Raw genomic sequence first — 24,328 nt, 5'->3', positions numbered from 1 at the left:
TGTATTACATTTATTACGATATTTTACTTCATAAGCAAAAATGAGTTTGCTTATTCGTGTTTACTTTTGTAAAACAAACACTCAATGTAGTTCAAAACAAACTGGAAAGCAATTAAAGATTTTAAATACTATTTTAAATGAACGTAAGCTAATATTTCTTCAGCGAAAATAAGAGCTATAAAAAATGCTTATTTTTTGTTCGAAACAATTAAATTTTATATTAAAGATTACTTTTTAACTATTATAAAATCTTTAAATCTAATCTATCCATGATAGAAAAAAATGCAATTGATACACAAAATCTCAGTCGTATTCTCCACGAAACAAAGGAATCGCTCCAGACTGCAGACGGAAAACATTGCATTTTGGCGCCAACTACAAGCATAATATAACGCAATTTCTTGGCCCAACAGTTCCTATAACTTCAGAGGGAAATTGCAAACCCGTGAACTATTTATGGCTTCATACGACTTTTGATAAATACTTTTGAGTATCAATCTCAGGTAGAGAAGTAAAAAGTTTAAGACAATTCTCGAATACGAACTAAGTTGCCTTGGCTTGTGTTTAGTGTGTAGTTCAATTCGAAACTAGGCGAGATTATCTTGATGAAACTTGAATTTCCTTAATAAGGTCATGTGACTAAGGTACTTGTAAAGTTTGTCAGGCATGAGGAATCTGGGTGCCTATTCCGTCATCTCGGTCTAAAATGTATATAGTGCATACCTCGCTAGACAATCAATATTTATAACTAAAGCATTAAAATATATATATTAAAAAAAAACCAGATATCTAAAAACAAAATTCCAATAAAAAACAGAAAAAGGGTCAAATTTATACATCATTAATTAATTAAAAAAGATCCAAAATAATCCTTAGCAACGTTAAAAGAAACACTAAAATAAAAAAGTAAGATGACGAGATTACCCCAAAAATTCTAATTCCCTTCAGTTACAAACGTACCGCGTAATATTACCCCGGGATCGCGTTACGAAAACTTTCCCCGTAATAAAGTTACGAGCATCACAGTAACGTGATGGTTTCAGGCATTTGCCTCAGGTTTAACTTGGCACAGATGTCAACTATAGATATTAGTTCTGGGAGACGATTCAAAATTTAATCAAGCAGTGAAACTAAAGTAAATTACTGTGTAAGTCTGTGCTAGTGATGTACGTCGTGCGTACTTCAAAGTTTGTGCTGAACTTTGTGAACAGCCACTATGTATTTTATGGTTTGTCTTTAATTTAGTTCAGTCGAAGAAGTCTGATAAAGGAATTGGTAGAGCCTATATATATGATAGTATCTTATAATGTTTAATAACCTTCAAAATTATTTTTTTATTTCGTTCGGTATAATTAATTTCGTTTCAATTTGTGAAATTCAAACGAAATTTATCTATAAATGGACAATATTCAGAAGTAATTACTTGATTGTCAATCCAATACAATTTGTAACGAGTTATTGTTAACCCAAACACACACGTGGCGAAAGAAATACCCAAAACATCAGTAACGAAACATCTCTCGGCTACGTTTTCTTGCAATTAAGGAAAATGACTAAAATAGCCTATTCAAAAGGATAACAAGTTTCCCAGAAAGGTTCGAATGACCCGTACCAAAATAGTCAAGTTTTTCTCTACAACTTAGGTAGTATTTACAGGATTTTCAGGATTTATGATGACTATTTTCTTGGTATATCGTCAATTTCACAAATTAAACTTTACTTTATTGTAATAAACGATTACCAAAACAATGTAGCATAAAAAACAGGTACTCGCACAATTCTGTTATGCAATATAACCTCCATCGTGCCCACAAACCTTTTCTCAATTATTTTTAAACTTTGTTTTTAAGCTTTTGTATAGATTGCTTTTGTCAGCATTCAGGGGTTTGTAAGCGCAATTAATCCATTAGAACGCATTTCAAACATGATTAGGCAACGTTGCTACTTTACCGCAACCCTTTAAGCTTCTGGAACCATTATAGCCCATTTCAATCCTGCTACTACAACGAAGAAGGAACAATTTATATAAGTAGGGAGAAAAGCACGCAGCTTGTTCATTTTCGTGCGTAATTAGAACCCCTGAGACCGTTGAAAGGGTGATTGTGCCGGAAGAATAAAAATATGAAATATCATCCCATTAACGAGAGAGGAACGATTAAACAGATAACAACAAAAAACAACGCCCAAATTTGCCATTATAAAAACGCGGTAATCCACTTGTATAAAGTTGCGTAAGGTTTTAATTTAACGTCTTTTTGTGAGTCGTAGTACGCCATGCTATACAGAATGACATTCCATCTACTACAGTTCAAATGCTCTAAAAATAAGCGTGATGTTTATACTCAATATTACGTCCCATTTCCAAGCTCACAGTGTCAGTAAAATAGAGGCACAAGTCAGTCGTGTCAAGCCTTGCCCGCATCTGCACGAGCCATAAACAATCACTTGAATTGGAACGCAACTCTTTTTTCGTTCGAACGCATTTGAATTTAAAAGGCGCGAAAATAGAATGTGTCTGCCTTGAACTTTACGTTGTTGTGTTTTGTTGAATTAAAAAAATATTTGTCAAAATGAAGGAGAATTTTGTTGTTTGTATCGTTTTTGCGATATTTTGTTTTCGAGGTGAGTTTTTATTTTTTATTTTTATGCATCGTTTACAGATTCCGAATAAGCTTTTTCAAGAATCAAATTAGAACATAATTATTATCTTATCTCGATGTAATGGAATTATAAGCAAATTGTAATAGTTCTTTGGCATTACCAGCTTTTAAAGACCTGCATTCCATGCAACCAATACGTAATGATTGACCAGCTTATAATTTGTATGTTAATCAAGGAACATGTTTCCACAGATTATTTCCTCTCTTAATCGGTATTACATGTTTAGTACTGTACCTCTACCAATTCTTTAACGTGTAGTTGGTTCACATATTAAAGATTAAAAAAAAATCTGTTTTGAGAAGCACTCTCCGAAAAAAAACAAACTATAATAGGTATATTTTGATGGAAAAATCTTGAAACTTAAAATTACATGAAAATAATGTGAAGGTATAGTCAGTTTATATTTTATTGTATTTATGTATAGAAATTAATTACCTCATGCGTAGAGTACGGAAACACAAAAAATAATAAATAAGCTTTGTTTTATTAAAAGTTACTTTAATCATTAACTTGGCGTTACCTACTAATATATACATTATTATTTAACGTAATGACTCATAACATGTCTTTTTTAGTTAAAGAATAACATCACAAAGCTGGCCTGCATCTACGTTACAAGGTCGAAGTAATTTTGCAATCAATGCCAGCCAATGGTTCTCATGGAAATGTTTCTAAAGTTATTGTATCAATAGACAATGATCTTGACCGACACTTTTAGTGTCAAACAGCCATGATTGACGGCAAGGACTTTCATTGTAGTCAAGAAAAAAGCAAAGACATTGCTCTAAATTGTACTAAAATTGTAGACTATTCGGTAAATAATAAGTAATAGATTAAAGTTATATAATCTTCTACGCATAAATAAGAGCCTTTTGAAGGGCCCATTTGTCTATCCTAAATGTATCTCGTGACATACTTTTTTCTTTGTAAAGAGCCTGCATTTTGGTAGACTGATATACTCTCTACATATATTATTGCCATGCATTTAAACACTTAGATATTCATTGGTTTATTTAGACAACTAAGCAATGTAATATGCATATGCGCTTCTTATAATAATATTTGGTTTGGTCAGATTGAAGGCCGGAGCTTTATTGCATACACAGTAGGAACACGCACTGACCGTCACGTTTTCTAACGGTATGTGGATAATTTCAGAGCTATATCCAGCATTCATTACTAACATTCGAAAAAGGTTTTATGTGTTATATTTCCGATGATTATATGGACACGTTATGTAACCTTTTTACTTGTGTAATTCATACGTATCTTCAAAGCCAGTCGAGAAACTAGGGCTACTATGACATTCAGAATTAGATGCATTAGGTATCGTGAATTGGACGTACCAAAGATAAATCAGAAATACTTGAAGTACCTTAGTACTTTGTACCTAATTACTGCGTAGTGCCAGGACAACAAGTATCGAAGACGATTTAAACTTGTAATTAATTATGCAATCAATTTATGGAAAACCTCCTTAAAACATGTTTTAGTTATAATCATGATGGGTTGTCGGCGAGCACATTATTTGTTTGCGAGAATTACAGATTGTGGTTAGTCGATTTTAATTCAATAATTTTAATTAAATTCAATGAACGGAATTAGCTCTCCGCATTACAAACGGACGACCTGAATAGTTGATACTAAAACCACAATCTACTACATATTTAACAAAGTCTGGGAAAACTGAAAATAGGGCTGTCAAAATGTACATGTTCCAGTGTTCAGTACAATGAAGTTTGTGCAACTCAATTTTCATTCTGTCTATCAAACTTGAAACCGTTCTGAACGGTTTATTCCTGCGTCGTGTGTCAAAACGAAATAAAATACATTTTTGATATTACTCAATTTTGCTGGTTCAGTAAAATTGAAATAAATCGCAATCTTTTCTGTAATCTTATGATTTCAATCTTTTGAGAATTTATTTTATAGGAAAATGAACAGTAGATAATGAAAATCAATTTTGCATTGGGATAGAGTATTTTTTGTCTTTAATAGCGCTTAGCAACCAAGGAATAGAGGCCTCGTGACCGCCTAGAAATGGAACTAAACATTACGTAATACGAGCTCAATCTCGTTGGTGACGGTACGAACATATTAAAAGAAACCCGTCAGTACCAAGTGATCATCATTCTCTCAAGTGATCCACTCATAGAAACTAATAATAAATCACCGTCATACGGGTAGGTCAAGAGCACCATCACTAATCTATTGACCCCTTTGTATTTACTATAACAATATTGATTCAAATCTATTATGAATAATCACCATAACTAACATTCCAATAGTGTCAGGATTTTTTTTTTAAGTATCGATAACCTCGAAGGTCTAATAGAAACTCATGAAATATGAAAGTTTGTGGCCATAATTTAAAACGGATTCGATTTTTTAATGCGGAATCAACGTGAAGAAACAAAACTATAAAACGCACTACCGTCTTTTCTTACCTGAAAGTAATTATTACGAACATTATGTTGTGTAATATAACACTTTTGCAGGAACCTGCATGTTCCGTTAGAGATAAATAAATAACAGCATTTTCTTTTGATCGCAATTTTCAGATGTTATTTTTAGACTCCACTTCCTAGGGACGAAATTGAAGAATTCTCGATAGCAATAAGATTTATTTTGGTATCTAAACAAATGTTGCGTATATTTACATTCCTATTAAAGTTAGTTTAAATATCACGTCAAATGCTCACAGTGTAAATATTTGAAATCGAGTACGAATCGGGAGGCAGAATAAACATGTTAATGTTTTGTAAATGTGTGTATTTAGTGTTTGATAATTCACTGTATTTGTGAAACGGAATATCAATAGAATTAGTATATCTATCAAATAACCACCACGAGCATAATTTAAAAAGTACTACACATGATTCATAACACATGAGCATAATTGAAAAAGTAAAAAATACTACAAACATCGGTACAATCGCTACAATGCATCGGTATTTTAATTTAGGTTTAAATAATATATGACACTTACTTGAGAACTGAAAACTTAGAATTATGTTCGGCAACATTTGGTTCAGACTAATAAAATGTTAGCCTTACAACAAAATATTATCATATCAGATTTAATTGTCTTTTAAACTAGTGTCTAAAGTGATAGGGAGACAAAGAGTTAATGGTTGTAAAAAACTAAAAAAAAGTAAATTCCTTCAGTAAATCATCATCATCCTAGCCTTTTACCAATTATATTGGGTAGTGGCTCACGTAAATAAATGTATTCTTTATAAGCAAAATCAAGAGGATAAAATATTGTCGATACTTCAAGTGATCCTGCAATTGAGGACTAGTTTATTTCCGTGTAAATTTCAGTTTTAAGCAGGGTTATATAAAAACAGAGAAAAACAAAACAATTTCGTGTTCAGTCTCATAATAGCTCAACAAACATTACAATAATAGCTAAATAAACAGCATTGCAAAACGCACTCGGTTCCATACAAACAAGTGTTAGTTACCGTAACAAAATATTTAAAAGCGTAACGTTAGGAGCGTGCATCAACGACAATTTGATGCGTTCGGTCACCGACTAGTTGAGCTCGTTAAGCAAACGTGACGTTATCAATTCCTGAAATTATGAGGCCCATTATTTGTGTCATGGTGCCACTAAATGGGATGCGTGGTACTTCATATGTGTTCAGATGAAAGAAGCCGGTTTTTGCTTTCTCTGTACAATATTACTTGATGCGATACTCGACTTTCATTGTCTTAGTGTTTTAAGTGAGTATTTTAGTGGAAATGTGTAAATACTAATTGCCGAACGATTCCACACACCTTTAGTCGAATTTTCTCTCAAGTTCTACTAAATTACTAACCCAAAATCGGAGGTTATTTGAACTGGCTATCATTACCCGATTTTTATATTATTGAATACTGGAAAAATAAAATTCTCTGAATACTGTTAGTGTTTTTCGCTTTAAGCCGTTCAGTAAAAAACTGTAACATTTCCTAGAATTAAAATTAAAAAAAAAACTAAACCTTTTTGTATTTGTTCCGTTCGTATATTTTACGTCCGAAAAATTTTCAACGAATTCTCAATCGGCAAAAAAAACTACGTCAGTCATAATAAAATTCTACCAAAAAGGGATTTTCATTTGACTTGTATTGTGTAGCTACTTGTTGCTCGGGTATGGTATTAGGTCAATGTATCTTACTTTATTTGAGTTTTACGATGAACGTTTAAGGTCGGAACTCAAATACTTACTCCTGATTTGCCCTTATTAAGCTCCAAGACTAATATCGTTCACGAAATTTATTCAATTGGATAATAACGTCGGTTCTTGACTGACATAAAACAAAATATTAAGAATGAAACTGGTTTATTCAAATAAGTATTTCTTTTCTCGATTCTTCATCTAGGTATAGGAGTAGGAACCCTTAGGACTTTGGTACAGCTTATGCTATACATATAGTGGTTGTACTAAAAAATATTAATTTAATGGTTGAAGAAACATTACTGCATGTATGTTAGGAAAAGCTAGCCTTACCGCATATTAGAAACATTTATTAATAGTTCATGTCTGGACTTCTAAAACCTATTCAGATTAAAATTACACGCAAGGAATAAACTAAATTTACCCACCAATATTCCAATGTTACCGAAAAAGAAGTGCCTGTTTTATAAATACTTTTCATGTTCATCCAAAACCACTCTTATTTACTCTTAATAAGGGATCAGGCTTTTAGACTAATGTATCCAACATTTTACGCAAAAATAAAACCATTTAGAAACTTGAAACGGTAATAGAAGAAGATACTTTCAAAATAATTATGTTTCCTTATTACGTACGTTATTTTGATCTTTATGAGATTAATTTATATTGCCATGGGACGAATGGAGCATAAAATGAAATAATGTAAGGTCCCAAAAACCTTGATCCCTAACTAAAACTTAAAAAAAATCTAGTCAATTCAAACCTCCTTCCGCAGACTAATTAACTTGATTACCTTTAATGTTCCTATAAAGCTGATTTTATCTCACAATAGCGCCGAAGCACGTCACAATGCATGCCCTAATTAGTTCCAGATGTATCGTAACTATTTATAGGGAACTTATAGCCCATGACCTAATATAGCTTTTATGATCACACCTATTTTAGAACTTATAGGAGAACAAAATATTAACGAGCGTCGTTAGTGAGAAACTATTGTGATTAGAATACGGTTTTTGGTCGTAAAAATGTGATGGGTACATGTTAGCGACTGCTATAGCTACCATACGATATTCTATACATTGGCTTTTTGTATCACCTAAAAACAAGGCAAAATTTTTGAAAAAAGCTTTTAATTTCACCGAAGATAATTTCGTAACCTGACACTTAAACGTAAAATTGGAAAAGGGTTAATCGCGTTTTTGCACTATTAATTCAACGTATTGCCATGCACCGACATTCAAACGCGTATGGCGATGCACGATGGTTTAGGCTTTTTCGCCACTTCTTCCCTCAAGGAGGTGGTTGACCATGAAGATTCCCCTGCGTTTCCAAAAAAAGATTCATGTGCTTCCTTTTATTCGAAACAGAAGTCGTGTATTTTGTGCAATCATGACACAAATCATAAATTGTAGTCTCTACGTAAAGAGGGATAAGAGTCTGTAGAATTATTGTCGAGCTATGTCAAAGAAACGGACGTAAAACACTATACTTAATGATAGCACCGCCATTACAATAAAATGAATACGTCTTCCGACAAAAACGGGAAATATTCATATCCGTGCAGATGTCCAATTCCATTCATATCCCGTGTCAAGTACTTGACGAAGGTATTCAAATACCTTGTGAGAAAATATATCATTTCTAGTTTTCTTTAGACTCCAGTCAGACCGATATCATTTCGATAGCTGGAGAGCATTTATAGAAATGCCTTTTGTTCTGATATCACATGACTTATGTTTTCATTGATTTTGTTTTGTTTATTAATTTTTCAAAATTTGAACGAATTTCCTCGAAGTCGTCAACGTTATTTTTGAAAGTAGAATATTTCAGAATAGACTGTTTCTATTTACTTAGCACTATGAATATTTTTTATGGCATTTGCCTTCTTGTTGTTGAAACTAAGTTGCAATAAATATGATACGGGGAAGCAAAAATCGTATTCACTCAGTATCATTAAGAACCAATAAATACTGATATGTAAAGGCACATTACAACCTAATACACAAATACTCGTCTTTCAACTAAGATTGATGACTTGCATAAACTGCGTGCGGACAAACGAGAACAATCAACTAACAATATATTTTACAATGGCTTATTGTAAGGCTACTGTCGCCCATAGTACCCGCTGCAAATCGAAAATGATCGAAATCGGAATAAAAACTATCCTGTGTTAATCCAAGTTGTAAACTATGAGCGTACCAAATGGAAGTAGGATTGTTCCTAGAACCAGAACCCAATTCAAAATGTACTGATTAAACCTCCATCCATCTGTTCCAAATTATTTAGAACACTAATTGGCTAACTAGGCCCCACAAACATCCACCACCTAGTTCGACAATGGAGTTTAGCTCAATTATTACTGGCTCCTATTCTCATAATTCAGGTCCCTATTATGAAGACGTTGCTATATTTCGTAACGTATCAAGAATGTATCGTGACCGCAAAATGTTTAAACTTTTATGATCATGAAACGCTTAAGAACGAATTAAGAGCTTTATTTCGATGGTTTGGACTTTGCCCGGCAGTGGGGTTGTTATAAATAAATTGAGTAAACAATATTATACTGAGATTTTTGTAATGTGGTATGTAATATATAGACTTTACTATTTACACTCTTTATTTTGCTTGATGACAACTTTATTGGTATTCCTGTCAAAATAATAAAGCATGCGTAATCAATGGCAATAGTAGAGACTAGTTTATTATATTTTATGCTATCATAATAGGTCCCTTAGTCAGTCTGACATTGTTTTGTGAGCTACACCGTGACGCGCCAGCTATTTTTGTTTTATTCAGATGGACAGTGATTAACACCCATGTGCACTCAATGTCAGTGGTCACATTTTATGTACAATAAATTTGGGTTATTTTCATACATAATAAAGTTTGTGTATGAATGAAATATAGTTTGTGGGAGATGTCTGTTACTCATTTATGATTGCGAATTGTCATGGGTAATTCCATTCTAATTTATTTATATATTACATTCGATTCAACAAACGACGTTGGTTTTTTGACGTTAGAAATAGGCTGACTATATGACAATAACAATGGAAAACGATCTATTCAGACAATACAAAAAAAGATGGAGCAACAGATAATCTTAAAGATATAGCACATACTTTGCATAAACCAATGAATACAAACAACTATGAATTTGCAAGTACGAAAGAAATATATCAGTTGTACAGACTAGGAGGGAGACTAGGTATCTCAAACTAGGAGGAGAGTTCAAATATTAGCAAAGAAGAAGATTACATTGAATATAATACGTATATAAAGTACGCGAAACAATTTGTGTTTAACAAACAAGTACGTAGCTATAATAGCGTTGTAATGGGGCTTAATTGAACGACGACGCGGCGACGATAGTTTATGTCACTTTAATAATACTTCGCGCACGCCGGCCGACTGGTAACAAGTGTCGATAATATAACGAGTAAATTATATGACGATTAGCCTGATACCGTGGTAGGGGGGTGGTGGAGACATGATCTATGAAAGTAATTTTGGCTAGGTTGTTGTTTTATCATCGTACGGGTAGGTTTGGTACATGCGTAACTGTGTTTTAGAAACAGTGATAAATGTTTTCGTAATATCTGGATGGATATTTTAAATAATAAGTAATAAACGTTATCTTGATTTATTCTTTATACATATAAATAATCTACATACAATTCCAACAAAGTGATTTTTTTTTATATCTGCAATCCACTTGCCGAGTATATAATATGAATTGTATTGTGGTTTCGAAGGTAATAAAATACTATTGCAAACTAAAAAATGCAAAAAAAAATCTTCAATATTTTTGACACCTCGTGTACGTTTTTGAACGAAGCTTAATAAACGTTTATTCTATAAAACTTACATTGCTTTTCAATTACATTGGAAAATATTACATACAAAAAAACATATTCCTGAAACCTGATTTCGGTTTAATAACGCCCTACAATCCTCCAATGAGTAGCGAAAGTAAGCCTCTTTGTTCTTACATAAGGTCGATATTAGTTTAAAATTGTTGCCTGCCAGTTAGATGGTTTACTGAAAACCAAAAAACTGATCAATAACCTGTATTGAAAAGCGATATTCTCTCGGACCCCCTCATTTAAATCTCACGCTCATTTTATAGGTTTTTTTTCTATAAAAATAACGTGAGGGCTTTCCCCCCGATGTTTTCCATGTGCTAATTCCTACACTTGGGAGAAATAACATTAAATCGTAGTGGCTTGCGCCGTTTCCAATGCTTTCCCGCTAACGAACCGATAATTTAGGGGGAAGGAAAGTGTTCCTTGGATTTACGAAGAAGATATTTTTTAAGATTTTCTCTTGTTTTGTGGCGTACGCAAAAACGGGGCGATGAAAGTGAAAGTAGGAATCTACTAATGTGATGTGATGATACACTTTACATTGTTATGGTGGTAGTTTACTTAATAATAAATAATACGTACATAGAGTTGGTCGGTATAAATTTGTGCCGTTTGCATGTGGATTCACTTTGTGGTAGGTACTGTTAAAAAGCACTCAAATGATCATTTTATTTCTACAACTATCCATGGCAGCCGAATAACTTAGCTAGGTAGGTCAAGGTCAATTTTCACCTAATTATTTCAACAAGCATTTCGCGCGATATGAATAAAAGTTACGTCACAACTGAAGAGCAGGAAGTATTAAATAAAATTGTGACAACTTTTGCTCCTTATGACATAGATGTTTCTAACGTCCTAAATTGTTCCGACCTTGCATTCCTTTAAAGATATGAGACAATTCCCAACATAAATTATTATATTCAGCTACATGATTCAGATCCATCCATGACATGGCTGTGCTTGACTGAATGACATAAGGGATCTTTATCTAGAGATCTGTAACGTGTGTTAATTTATTTCTTGTTTTTTTTAGATTTAATCTAGTAAATTTCTTTTTATAAGGATTTACGAAGTAATATTACTTGATCTTATAAGAACTCACAAAAATAGTATCTTTTTATGATTTCGTTTCAATGACGGAAGTGACTAATTGTAATATAATGTTGACATATTTATTTAAATAAAAACTCTTTATGGACCGGCAAACAATCTTATGTGTTGTATGGATATAAAAATAATTTGTCGTTTGTATTAAGTTTATTTTTTGGCGTGTAGTTTCGAAAGTTGAGGACATTTCTCACCGATCCAAAACACAGAAATTTTGGGTAATTAAAACGGTTCATATTTCAGTACAATAAAATTAATTAATTAGCCCTCGACGAAAAATTTAATTTACAATTTGTATGTGTTATAGCGGGCACAGTTTGTTTATAAAATTACTATTTACTATGAGGTCATTAAAATTTAATAGTCGCGCACAAGCTCACTTCCATACGTTATTTAATAAATAGTTTTTTGTTTACTTTTGTAGAGTCACACTCATTCGAATTATACTTTAACGAGACATGATTTTAAAACAATTTCATATTGTAACTATATTTACATTGAACAGAGACCACAAATTGTGAAAACACAATGTTATTTGAATGATGTCAAACTTCATTAAACATTAATACGATCGAACTAAATTGATGAATATATTTGCCGAAAACACTGTTTTTGCAATACATAATGAAAGATAATTGCATTGTCAAAATATGAATGTCGTGACGTTAGCATAACCTTGGCTAGGTCATGGTCGCTAGTCACTGAGCCCACATCCATGTTTAATAACTAATTATGATGTAGACATTACCGGCTCCGTACGACCTTTAATGGTTCAAGCTTTATTAAGTTTCCTTGTAAGCAAATGCGTCATTGGTGTTAATGTTTAGCTCAACATGTGTGGTCTTATAACTACATAATTTACTGTTTATTAATGGGAGATTCTAAACTGCTTCAATTCATTAAGTTCACATAAGTTTAGTGTGTGATGTAAAGGTGAATAGGTCGGTGATTCAAAATGTCAATGGCAAACATCGACATTTTGTAAAGCAAGATAAGCTGAAAATAAACAAAATCTTAAATTGTACCAAAACAAGTTGTACGCTAACAATTCATACAAAACACACGATAACAGTCCTGATAGGAGCTGTTTCTCTTCTCAGATTTTCCACTTCGCGTAAAAAGCTATCTATAAAAGTAAATATTTTCCCTTTTATGTACCATAAGTCAGTTGAATAGCTATAATAACAGTAGCAGTAACATCGTTAGGAGCACTGAATAGGGGTTTTCAATACGTCCGACCAATAAGCCTTCGCTATTGATTACGAGAAGACACAGGTCGAACACAATTTTCGGGCACTCCGTCAATTTTATCTGATGATTTTATCTATCTGTCGTCTGTGGGGATTCTTGTAATATTGTCGGGACAAAATAATGATTTGCGGAGGTTTAGATACCTTTGATGTTGCGAATAAAGTTTACAATATTTGGTGATACTGGATATTGATTTACTTAGTACAACATAATACTTAGTTTTAGTGAGCTAGTACTTAGATGTATCACATCTTAGTAGATGTCTCATCAAAATGGGCTTAGATTTTATACATTCTATTATATGTACTTGGCCCTGAAATGAGTATTCAATGTTGTACCTATTTGGAGATTAAAAGTTGGAGTTGTCTAGCTGCTGGTCTGGTCTACTTCCGGAAATTTGCCGCTTAGATAAGGAAGCGTTTAGATAACTCATCCAGATCAAATTTGTAAAAAAATTAATCATAAAAGATATTGCGGTTTTAAATAACACAATCCATCTGTGACAAAACTTTTTACATTCCAAACTCTATAATAAGTTGTATGATTTTTCGGGTAATATTTAACTGCGATCTAATCCCGACAAACTCAACTGATCCGATAATGAACTTATATAAAAGTTTAATATTACGTTACGCGTCGAAAGAGCGGGATTGCGATCTTTCCCGACGACTGACTTTCACCAAAGTTAAATAAGCTATGCCGTAAGAAAACTCGGGCAATCTACCTCGTCAAATATAAGTACGGTTCCCCTTAATATGAAGTTATATTGTGGAGACGTAAGTAATATATGGAAGGATTTCCCATTTGTTATTTTGGTTTATTTATAGATAACATTATTACGTACGTTCATGAGTATCTCGGTGAATTATTATAAAGAATAGTTTGAGTATATACAATAGTTATAATTTCGATAACATTGTAAAATTTCATATTGCAAGATAAGTTGAAAACCGATAATTTAGAAAAAAGTACGAGCGAGAAATCCTCGGTTTTCCGCTATTCCTTTCTAATTTGAATAATGAATGAACTAGAGTCTGCGGCCGTTGGTTAAGTGTTTCCCAATAGTTAGTTCCTCCTAGTTTTAAAGAATGTATATGAGGCCATAGAGAACTAACATTATATTTAATCATAAATGTTTAAATAAATGACAGTTATTTCATGGCAGTACACTCTGAATTTACGTATATAATAAAAAGGTTTATTTTCCGATTTTTCTAAATACTATGTACTTGTAGAAGTATGTCTAGTATTATAGTTAATAAAAAAAATCTACAATACTGCAAATATATCGTTACATCACAACTTGTAGATTCTACTTTAGTATTAAGGATACCAAATTTAAAAATCCCACTTCAATATAGATTACTAACGCACTCGTTAATCAATAACATTTTATACCGAATATTGATTTGTGTCCATCTTCAATCTATTTGCATAACAGATATATCGCATGTATGTTAGCAGAAATGTCATTCAAAGGTAGCATCATACGACATATCTTTGTTAACAACGTTTCCGTTGCAGTCAGTACCGCCTGCATACAAGAGAATTTCGAGAACAATCGCAGTGTGACAACAGGGAGCGTGTTCTACGAAGACTGTTGCTGTACGGAACCCGGTCACACTGTGGGGGAACTTCTATGGCTAGACCCTAACAACAAAGTCATACAGCTGGGCCGGTATGATACATACGTTTTGTGTTATGCTAAAGTGAATCTAGACTAATTTAAATAAGTCAGTGGGAGTGATGTTAAGAGAATTAAAATATTATTTAACTTTTATCTAACTTTATTCGGTCTTTTATGTCCAAAAAGATTTTCTTTTTCTTTCCACCTATTTATTCACCTTGACTTATGGGTTATATTGGATCAACTTAAGATATGGCGCGATATTATAGTCGTCAAGATAGTCCATGCCATGCAACGGTTTCACTAACGCATGTATATTAACTGGGTCGAATCGCGGCTTCTGAACCCGTCAGCTCATATTATAGGACTTTAGTTTCATCTGAAACAAGTTGGACATTCTCGATAAACAAGCGTGCGAAATCCGTTAGATATTTTAAATGTTATAATGTTAGTGAAGATATTCTATAGAAATAATTCGTCAAGAACTAAATAAGAGCATTGTTTTCACAAGACCAGGTACATCTTTAAATGTGTACACCGAGGAGCAGGGTGAGTGCCTGTCTCTGTTCATCCAAGAGCTAAGCAAGACTATGGCTGGGACCTTCAGGTGTGTTGCACATGTCGACGGCAGCACATACACACAGAAGCACAACATTGATGTGTATGGTTAGTCACCTTTTTTTTTCTAGCCCCTACTTTGCCGATTTGGGGGAAAAATAAATCAAACTAAAGAAACAGTCTCTTTCCATATTCTCCAGGTTCCATATTATTATTTACTATATGGGAAAGGATTTTGTTTTCTCCTATCACACACTCGTGTATCGTGTCATATTAAATTCTACATAATAATTCTAAAATTGTTTCGTTGCGACAATGATCGACTAATAAACGAACTTGTCACACTTGTTTCCAATTAATTCTTTTTTAGAAAAAAAACTGCTTTTTTCTACAATTTCGATGCATTGAAGCTTTCTCTTTCAGATCAATTATATTTCTTCAATACTCCATTAAATCAGTATATAGTGCATAACAACGATTCTCTAATCACGTGTGAAGCGAAAGGCGCTTCACCACCCTTTATTAGGTGGTATAGAGGAAAGGATGGGCAACATGAGGTAAATGGTCTATTTTTCATTTAACTTTTGAAAACCATTCCATAAGCAATTACATACGTTTTAGGCAGTATGTTATTCTTTTGGTTCATAACAGCCTCCTGTATTGCATAACGAACTGTATTTTCAATGGTTACAAATTATACTTTAAAAAAAGATCACATCATATTTATTTGTTTTTAACATCCCTTGAAAATCCATAGGTGATTATTTATTGGAAAATTATTTACAGATCACCAACGATACTATAAAATATCAGTTCATGCCAACAGGGCTGATAATAAAGAATGTCAACAATGACGATGATGGGATATACAAATGTTCAGCGTCAGTTCTGTCAACTGGCGAAGAAGTCGAAGAAGATATAGATGTTAAAGTAAGTGGGAAAGAGACTCTATATAACAAACAAACATGTGAGTGAGATAGTGACCTATGTTTCATATATCATCATCTTCCTCCCTTATGGGTTGAGGATGTCAGAATCATTTTGGGATATAAACCTGTTGACGTATTAAAGAAAAACATAAGTATTTTTTCCCTTCAGGTAATGACTCCACCAATGATAACAGACTTATCAGCAAGTCCAGGTGCAGTTGTTACGGCTGGTGAACCGGTTACAATTCAATGCAACGCTGAAGGCTTGCCTGAACCTGAATTTATATGGAAGAAACCTGAAAACGTAAGAACAACAATTGTTGGGTAAACATTTTAGTCGAAACTTAAGTTATTGGGTGTCGCAGAAGAGTAGATTTATTGTTTTAGTATGCTTCAATTAATAATCCAGAAAATACATTAATGAATTAGAAACATTTATCCATAAGCGGCGGTGTTTGCTCACCAGAAGCATTTAATGCATTTAATTAATGCATATTCATTGTAAAATATCAATACCCAAACTTGACACTGCTAATATATTCCCATAATTCTAGAACTCAGAAGAAAACAACAGCACAAGTTCAATAATAGTTATAAACAACACGATTCGGTTTTCAAGCATAGAGGCAGAAGACGCCGGTACTTACGAGTGCATCGCTCGGAACTTTGTCGGCTCCGCAACAAAGAGTATTGACATTGTGGTAATTAATCCATTGTTTCATTTTAACTTTAGTTAGTTTAAGGTTTAAAGACATTGTACATTGTTTTACATGAAAATGTCTATTGTGCTTGACTAATATGTAAAAGCATAAAAAAGGTGAACTCGTAGATTAATTGTAAAAAAAACATTGTTGACTATAATTTCATTACCTTGTTTTATTTATAACATAGTACTTCTAAATATACTTTTTTGTCCACCTTATCTTTTTAAAACCATTGTCGGGGTTATTTTTTTTTTTCAACTTTGACACCCCATTTTTTGCTATGTAAAAAAGTTCCCTTAAAAAGCTATTAGTTGATAGTAGTGAAATACTTCAAACTGTTTTATATTAAAAGTCTCCTTGAACTACGGTTACAGGTACACACATACCCAGAGATCATAGATTTCCTCAACATAACAGCGACGGAAGGTGATCAGATACCGATGTATTGTAACGCGACTGGCATCCCTGAACCGAATATAACAATTACTTACGAAGGAAAAAGTTGGGACGACGAAAGGTAAGTTATTTAGAAAGGGTGTTATAATAATAAGAGGGGTTAAAGAATTACATAAACAATTATTTAAGTAATGAAGTCGGCTTTTGTAAACTGTCGTAAGGTTTTAGCATTCACTTATTATATCGGCATGTGATGTAGGTTACCTACTGTTGTATAAAAGGCAACTTCTATCTTAATCTGACGCATACGCCCAATCTTTTTAACAATATAGAAGAATATAGTGATCCTCGTGACTACAGGTCTGTTTCAATGATCTTCATTAATGAAAAATATTTTTTGTTTAAGGGAAACCGAATATGATGAGGAGATACCAAATTTTTCACTTCTCACTGCCAATAGATCAAAGGCGGGAATATACGTTTGTAATGCAAGCAATTCTGGTAAGTGATTTTGGGATAATAATATATTAATCTGTTTAGCGTACGAATGGGCTCAACTACAAATTGTATCCATTACATTTAACTTCTTCCAATGAAGTAGAATACATATTATCAAATTACAATTAGGTAAATTGAAGAAGAATAAATCCTTCTTTTTCCTACCCCCTATTTTGGAGACCCCTCCTTTTTAGTTTGCAACATTCAAGTCACATGCACTAAGACACCCAGACTCAGGACAAGTATTTGTGGATCACAGAAATCGCGGTTTGGTGTGTTGACCTAAAATTGAAAATAACTAAAGTAATTTTTTGATACTTGTTGTACTATCTGTGACTGCTTCTGTTTGTTTGTTAGTTAATGTTTCATGTGATAACTTACTTGATCCTTTTTTTCACCAGTGGACATGACAACAGAGGCGATATACCTAACAGTACTACACAAGCCATATTTCGTTGAACCTATCGAGACGTTATGGGGATGGAGTGGAGAAAGAATTAACATCAGTTGTGCCCACGAAAGCAATCCACCATCTAATACTACTTGGATGTAAGTTATCGATGAACATTTGTTAACATATATTACTGTATTTTTTTCTCTAGCATATAGTTTTGGTAAACTTCTTCGTAAATCTTGAAAAAAAAAATTATTTAAATATTCCCAAGTTCCTATTATAAAGCAACGATTTTGTGAAAAAGCCAACACGTACCGCATTTCTTCAAATTCTGACGTCACTTCAGAGAAAATAACAATTATAATATTTAAGGTGATGTAACAACTCATATTAGTCCTTAAATAAAATATCATTATTGATTACTTCTTCACAGGTATTGGAAGGGTAACTTCTCGACTATCGGTAACGAAGACATGCCGACAATAGACAGCATAGTTCTGGACTACGACAGTCAGTTAGAGCATTCGTTCCTCTTCACCGACCAGTTTGCTCCTTACGGCAAACACGAATGTAAAGCCAAAAATGAGATTGGTGAGACTATCAAAGCTTATTATATAAGAAAAGGATTTCCGCCAGGACCAGTTCTGAACGTGAGTACAAAAATAGATCATCTGCTTCTTGCCATAAGAGTGGCTTTATAAAACCCCAAACTAATGAATGAAAACATGTTTTTTTTTTTCAATAACCCTTTATTAAAAAAAATACAATTATTATTCTTTCAGGCACATTTTTTTTAATTCCATGTATTTCCAAAGTAATTATGTTCCAAAGTAATTCCATGAAATTCTAATGAAGAATGTTAACTATCCAGCACGATAACTACAAAACTACAATTACCTCAACATGTACAATATCCTTAATCGTTAGTAGTATCTTTAAACAAAGAGAATATGTGACTTGGAAAAGCGAAATGAACTAGAGTTAAATGTCTGGTCTGAATTTTAAAACATTGCTCGCACTACTTCCTCTATTGAGCACACTTAACAAATCACGAACCAAAGCCATGACCTTTTCTATCTTCACACAACCAAAGAATTTAAATTCTGCATACATTAAGGCAGCTGAGTTAAGTATTTTAAAGTCTGTTACTAAACAAACACAAAGTTAATTTGAATCACAAATAGAATCTGTCATTATGGCTTCTCACTTCTTTGAAATTGAACGAGGAGCTTGTATTTTCAGCTTTGTTGCGTAACTTTGCAAGTGTTCCACAAATTTTCAGTATTCGAGTAATTGACAATTTAAGTTTATAAATGCGACTATCAACTCTGTCACTTTATTCAAAACATGTTTTAATTAGAGTGACTAGCTTATTAACCTTAAAATTTTGTTAAAACACTTAGGTTCCTAATTACAAATAGCGACTTTACCCAATATTGATTTGCATTTTACGATATTGTTGTATGTTTTACGTGGTAGTTATAGTATTAATGACTTTCAAAAGACATTGAAAGAGAGATTATATTTCATAACAACTGAAAGTAACCAAATATTAATTTCGTACGTGTAACGATTGGTACGATTTTCCCCGAATATTAAAAAAAAGATACTTGGTATTGGTAACTTTGGTTTTATCCAAATAGCATAATTACCTATCGAATAATTAAGTAACAGCAACCATTTATAACGTTTGTACCAGGCTACCACTATCGTCGCGACCGCAACATCAGCCACTTTCGAAATCGAACCCCCATCGTCCAACGATGGCCCGAGCGTCATCGGTTACATCGCCGAGTACGACGAAGCAAACAACTATGACGTCACAAATATCCACCCGAACAGAACTTGGGCGATTGGAATTCCTTTCAAGTTGGAGAAGCTGCGGCCCAACACTACGTACCACATCAGGTTCGCCGCCATCAACCGCGTCGGCGCCGGACACTGGAGCGATACCGTCGAGTTTGATACTATGGATAAGTAAGTACTGAACGACTTACGATTTTCATCTTTGTTGTTATTGCAGCAAGAGTTATTTTCGATCCCGTTTCCTATCGTACTTGCCTAGCTATAGATTGCTATATGTATCAACATGACTCAAAGTTGTATTTCCGTCTCCTTTAATTCAAAGTCAAACTATACTATATTTTTTACTCCAGTATCAACATTAAAAGACGTCATTATAGTCAGCGTACATTACTTTGGTAACAAGTTTTGATAATTAAGATGACGAAGCAGTATTCTTAACAAGACTGGTACTTGACGGAATTAAACCAATTTTATAGACGAAAAAATTGATTGAAATTGACGGACTGTTACAAAAAATATCTGTATCTCAGTATTCGGGAAGAAATTACTTTTAAATTATTATACAGACAATGAAAGTAAATAATTCTACAAAACTCGAAATTCTTTTAGTAAAATTCATTCTATTTTCAGACTCACTGTTTTTAATTAACTATCTTTCTAGATACTGTTTGTCTTGCTCTAAATATTTTTAACAATTAAGAAAACTAACAATAGAATAGAATTTCAATACTTAATGAACTAAATTTTTGTTCACATTAATTTTCATTGACTTTCATGAATGACTTTTAAAACTATTACATTTGTGTGGTCTGCAACAGTAATATATCGGTACACATAATCGTCCCAGAAAACTTTCAAGGATGTGTTAAGCTACGTCAGGCAAATATAGGCGGCAACAGATTCTACATCCCAAAACAGAATAACGCTGACCCTGAGATTTTTACCGATTAATTTTCCCGCCTGTACCGCATCACATACTTTACAATTCAAATTTTAGCAGACGTTTTTCTACATAAGCTCTGTTCTATTTCTGTTTCGTAAGCCTCATTATAACTTTGTAGGTCAGCCCCAGAGCCACCGATATGGCAAGTGGACGCGCTCCAGATCTCATCGAGCAAGGTGCTAAAGTGGAGAGAACCCGAAGACAATGGCGAGCCCATAGATTACTATGTCCTTCGATACTGCCAGGTAGGTCTTCTGTGACGTCATTAGACAGCGAATGGGTATTAGTGGGTACAGAGTAATGTTATTGCCCTATAGTTTGTATTAGTTTAGATTATCGATACTGTTAAATTTTATTGTATTTGTTGTTTAAATATATTTTAAACTTTATACTGGAAATTATGATATTTTCATAGTATGGTGTTATTTACTCTGGAAAAAGAATTTGTTTATTACAATAGCCTTAATTACTACTGTACGGAACGAACCATGTATTATCATCTTAACCATAGGTAATAATAATATGTTACATTTTACCATTATTTGCATCTCAAAAACTCATGAATATTCCAAGTATTTCAGTATGATATTTGAAGTCCAATAATTGTTATAACGAAATACACAAATTAATGGAGTAACTAGATATTTGTTTTTCCTTCTACCACGAAAGTATATTCACAGCCGATGTTATTTTTACCAGCAATAATGACTTCCTCGTAACAATTTTTGTAAAAACCTATTTGGATTGCTTTTTAAATCATTAATTTGTTAAATGAGAAGTCATTTTCCGATATCGATATCGTATTTTAGTAAACAATGAGATCGATTTGATAGGACGTTAACGTAAGCGAAAAATTAGATTTTGCATTAATTGAAGAAGCGAAAAAGTAGAGCTAAAATTTTTAATTTTGCCTTTATTCTTCTACCGTTCTCGGCTTCCGTTCAAAATTTTTACAAACGATTTTAGTCAGACTACACAGATTGTGAGCAAAATATGAATATGACCTACCAGAGTTTTGAAAACCTGTGTCTTCGTTTAAATTATTATATTTTTTTATTATTATTATGTAAACCGAACTAATTCCACATGTTACGTAACGTAGTAACATGCAATTACATATTTGACTCTACTTTTGGATTACTCTAAATGTTTAGCTCCCATTTTGTTTCTGCTAAGAAAATTGTAGAAACAAATATACAGTGCTCTACATACCCCTGGCAACAAAAATTTAAAGAATCATTATTTTCATCATCATCTCCGGAAGGCATCACCCTCTGCTTGCAACAGGCCTTTTTTTCTGTCTATTACAAATATTCTTAATACCACAACAGCTAAATACCACTTGAAACATTCTTACAGATGACCGACAGCTTTGACGAGGGCGCCTGCACGGAGGTGAGGCTAGACGCGGCTACTGAGCTGGAAGTCAAGGACCTGCAACACAACTCCACCTACTACTTCGAACTGATCGCACATAATGTAGAAGGCAACTCTACACCTGCTAACTTCTCGTTAACTATTCCAGGTATATTATTGGTCTTGATCCATTTGTTTTAGATACTGAGCAGTATCTTTCTGTGAGAGTAATATCTGACAAATACCTTTTGTATTACTACAATTGTTGACAGCAAAGCCAGTGTCGCATCACACATACCTTATATACGAGAGTCGTATGTTTTGTGTTTAAACTGCACTTTCCCCAAATTGAAGACTTAATAGTTAAACTATTTAAAAAATATGTTTTTAAAACGGTACATTAAAATTAAATGAAAATTATTTTGCAAATCTATTGACGATCAAAAGTTTAATTAGATTGTTGTCCAAGCTTGTGATTTGGTCTCTTCTACAATCAAATTTTCAAAATCTACATCAATAATAAATGTTTTTATTTCACAGCTTCAATGATGAGTGAAGATTTACCAGCTATATCAGCCGGCGCAGTTATAGGCATAGCAGTAATAATCATAGTCCTCGCCATAGTATTAATAGACTTATTACTGTTTTTCTGGCGAAAGCAGGGCATGATAGCAAGCTGCTGTTCCAAGAAGAACAAAAAAAGGAAACCGAGTGAATTGAACTCCCGGTAAGTGGAAACCAAATTTTCTTTTACATTAATTATGACGTATATTGATGTCGCCACCAAATTTTAGTAATTGGTAGGTTTACTTTTTCCTGTCGTTATAACAATTTCAAGATTTCAAGAACTCTTGTTAAAATAATAAGAGACTTACTAATGAAACGGCTCATTAAAAGCTCAAGCTACGAATATCAAAATTTTCCTGTTAATTAAAACGAAAAGTAATAAACGACAAATCAAATCTAAATTAAGTAAGTCATCTTCAATTCAATCAAGCAAAATCCAATTCTCGGAAAGATTAATGAAAAATCGAGTATAATTTGTCTTGGATTGCGTCACCTTAACCTCGTTTTTTCTAAAGCTTTTAAATAACGCTAACGTCTTATTGATTTTCAGTGACAAGAAAGGTCTGTTGAAAGACAACGGGGAATCGGGCACAGACGATACTTTGAGGAGGCCCAACAATGGGCACAAAGAGTACGAATACAATAAGACCACTGGCATTATTACCGGGAAACATTCCTCTGTTTAGAGTGAGGAATTTTAAAACGTTTAGGACTGTGAACCGTGCCATTCTTTCGGGAAATCTGTTGCTTTACTTTTATCTTTTACCTTTTGAGGACTTTCCTTTGGAGTAGGTAAATATGTCGTGATAGCTGTTGAAGACTGGTAAAGAAATGAGAGTTTATCGGTTTGTTGATGTGCTTAAGCTGTTCTTTAATTACAAATTTCGAAGTGTATCTGCGATTAAATTCATTTGATTTTTGAATAATAAAATTGTAATTTTGTATCAACAATATGTTCCTGGTTTAACCTGGTTAAAGCAGGGAATTTTAAAACGCAATTAAATTTTTAAATTACTTAAAAGAAAAAATATCCAAATTCCAATAACATCGTTTTGTATAGTCTTTATATTAAATGGAACACTATCCAAATTCCAATTACAATTTTTCTTATATTTTATTTATGGTTACATATTAAAAGTAAAAGCGATACGACGAAACCAAGTGTCAAGTTTGTAAAATAATTAAGTATGTATTTTTTAATATAATTTTATCACTATAATTATGTAATTATAATTATAAGGTAATGTTATTATTCACCGATACATAAGAAACAACAAATTGGCATGTAAATAAGTAATAGAAAACATAAAATATTTTTTCCCCACGCTCATAATTTTCATTACCTTGCTAAAATGACAAAATGCAGATTGAATTTCCTGATAATTTTTGCCTATAGTTCCCATTGAATGTAGAGCTAAGTATACAACTTTTGGCTATTCATAACGTACTTTTATATTTTGTAAATATAAGATAATTATTTATAGCATAACTTTAGTTGT

The 24,328-nt window shown here is 33.0% G+C and overlaps 1 protein-coding gene across 3 annotated transcripts; it reads left to right on the top strand.

Annotated features, from left to right (window-relative positions):
- Positions 1-1,863: 1,863 nt before the first annotated feature.
- On the top strand, positions 1,864-24,020 carry LOC113495931 (fasciclin-2-like). Of its 3 annotated transcripts, none has more exons than XM_026874929.1 (16): positions 1,864-2,622; positions 14,576-14,729; positions 15,190-15,344; positions 15,660-15,793; positions 16,023-16,166; positions 16,335-16,469; positions 16,720-16,866; positions 17,244-17,386; positions 17,672-17,766; positions 18,165-18,312; positions 18,591-18,807; positions 19,857-20,134; positions 21,025-21,151; positions 22,266-22,431; positions 22,803-22,989; positions 23,380-24,020. In XM_026874929.1, exons 1-16 carry the CDS (start codon positions 2,571-2,573, stop codon positions 23,513-23,515), a joined length of 2,418 nt encoding a protein of 805 aa, XP_026730730.1. In that variant the 5' UTR covers positions 1,864-2,570; the 3' UTR covers positions 23,516-24,020. The 3 variants fall into 3 exon arrangements, with proteins under 3 accessions (XP_026730730.1, XP_026730731.1, XP_026730733.1); XM_026874930.1 differs by lacking the exon at positions 1,864-2,622 and adding an exon at positions 4,608-4,844; XM_026874932.1 differs by lacking the exon at positions 1,864-2,622 and having other exon boundaries at positions 14,665-14,729; positions 15,195-15,344.
- Positions 24,021-24,328: the final 308 nt, after the last annotated feature.

The sequence above is a fragment of the Trichoplusia ni genome, chromosome 7 (assembly GCF_003590095.1).
Source record: "Trichoplusia ni isolate ovarian cell line Hi5 chromosome 7, tn1, whole genome shotgun sequence".
Taxonomy (NCBI): domain Eukaryota; kingdom Metazoa; phylum Arthropoda; class Insecta; order Lepidoptera; family Noctuidae; genus Trichoplusia; species Trichoplusia ni.
The sequence above is the reverse complement of the archived record's forward strand: the minus strand, read 5'-3'. Positions and strand labels throughout refer to the sequence as shown.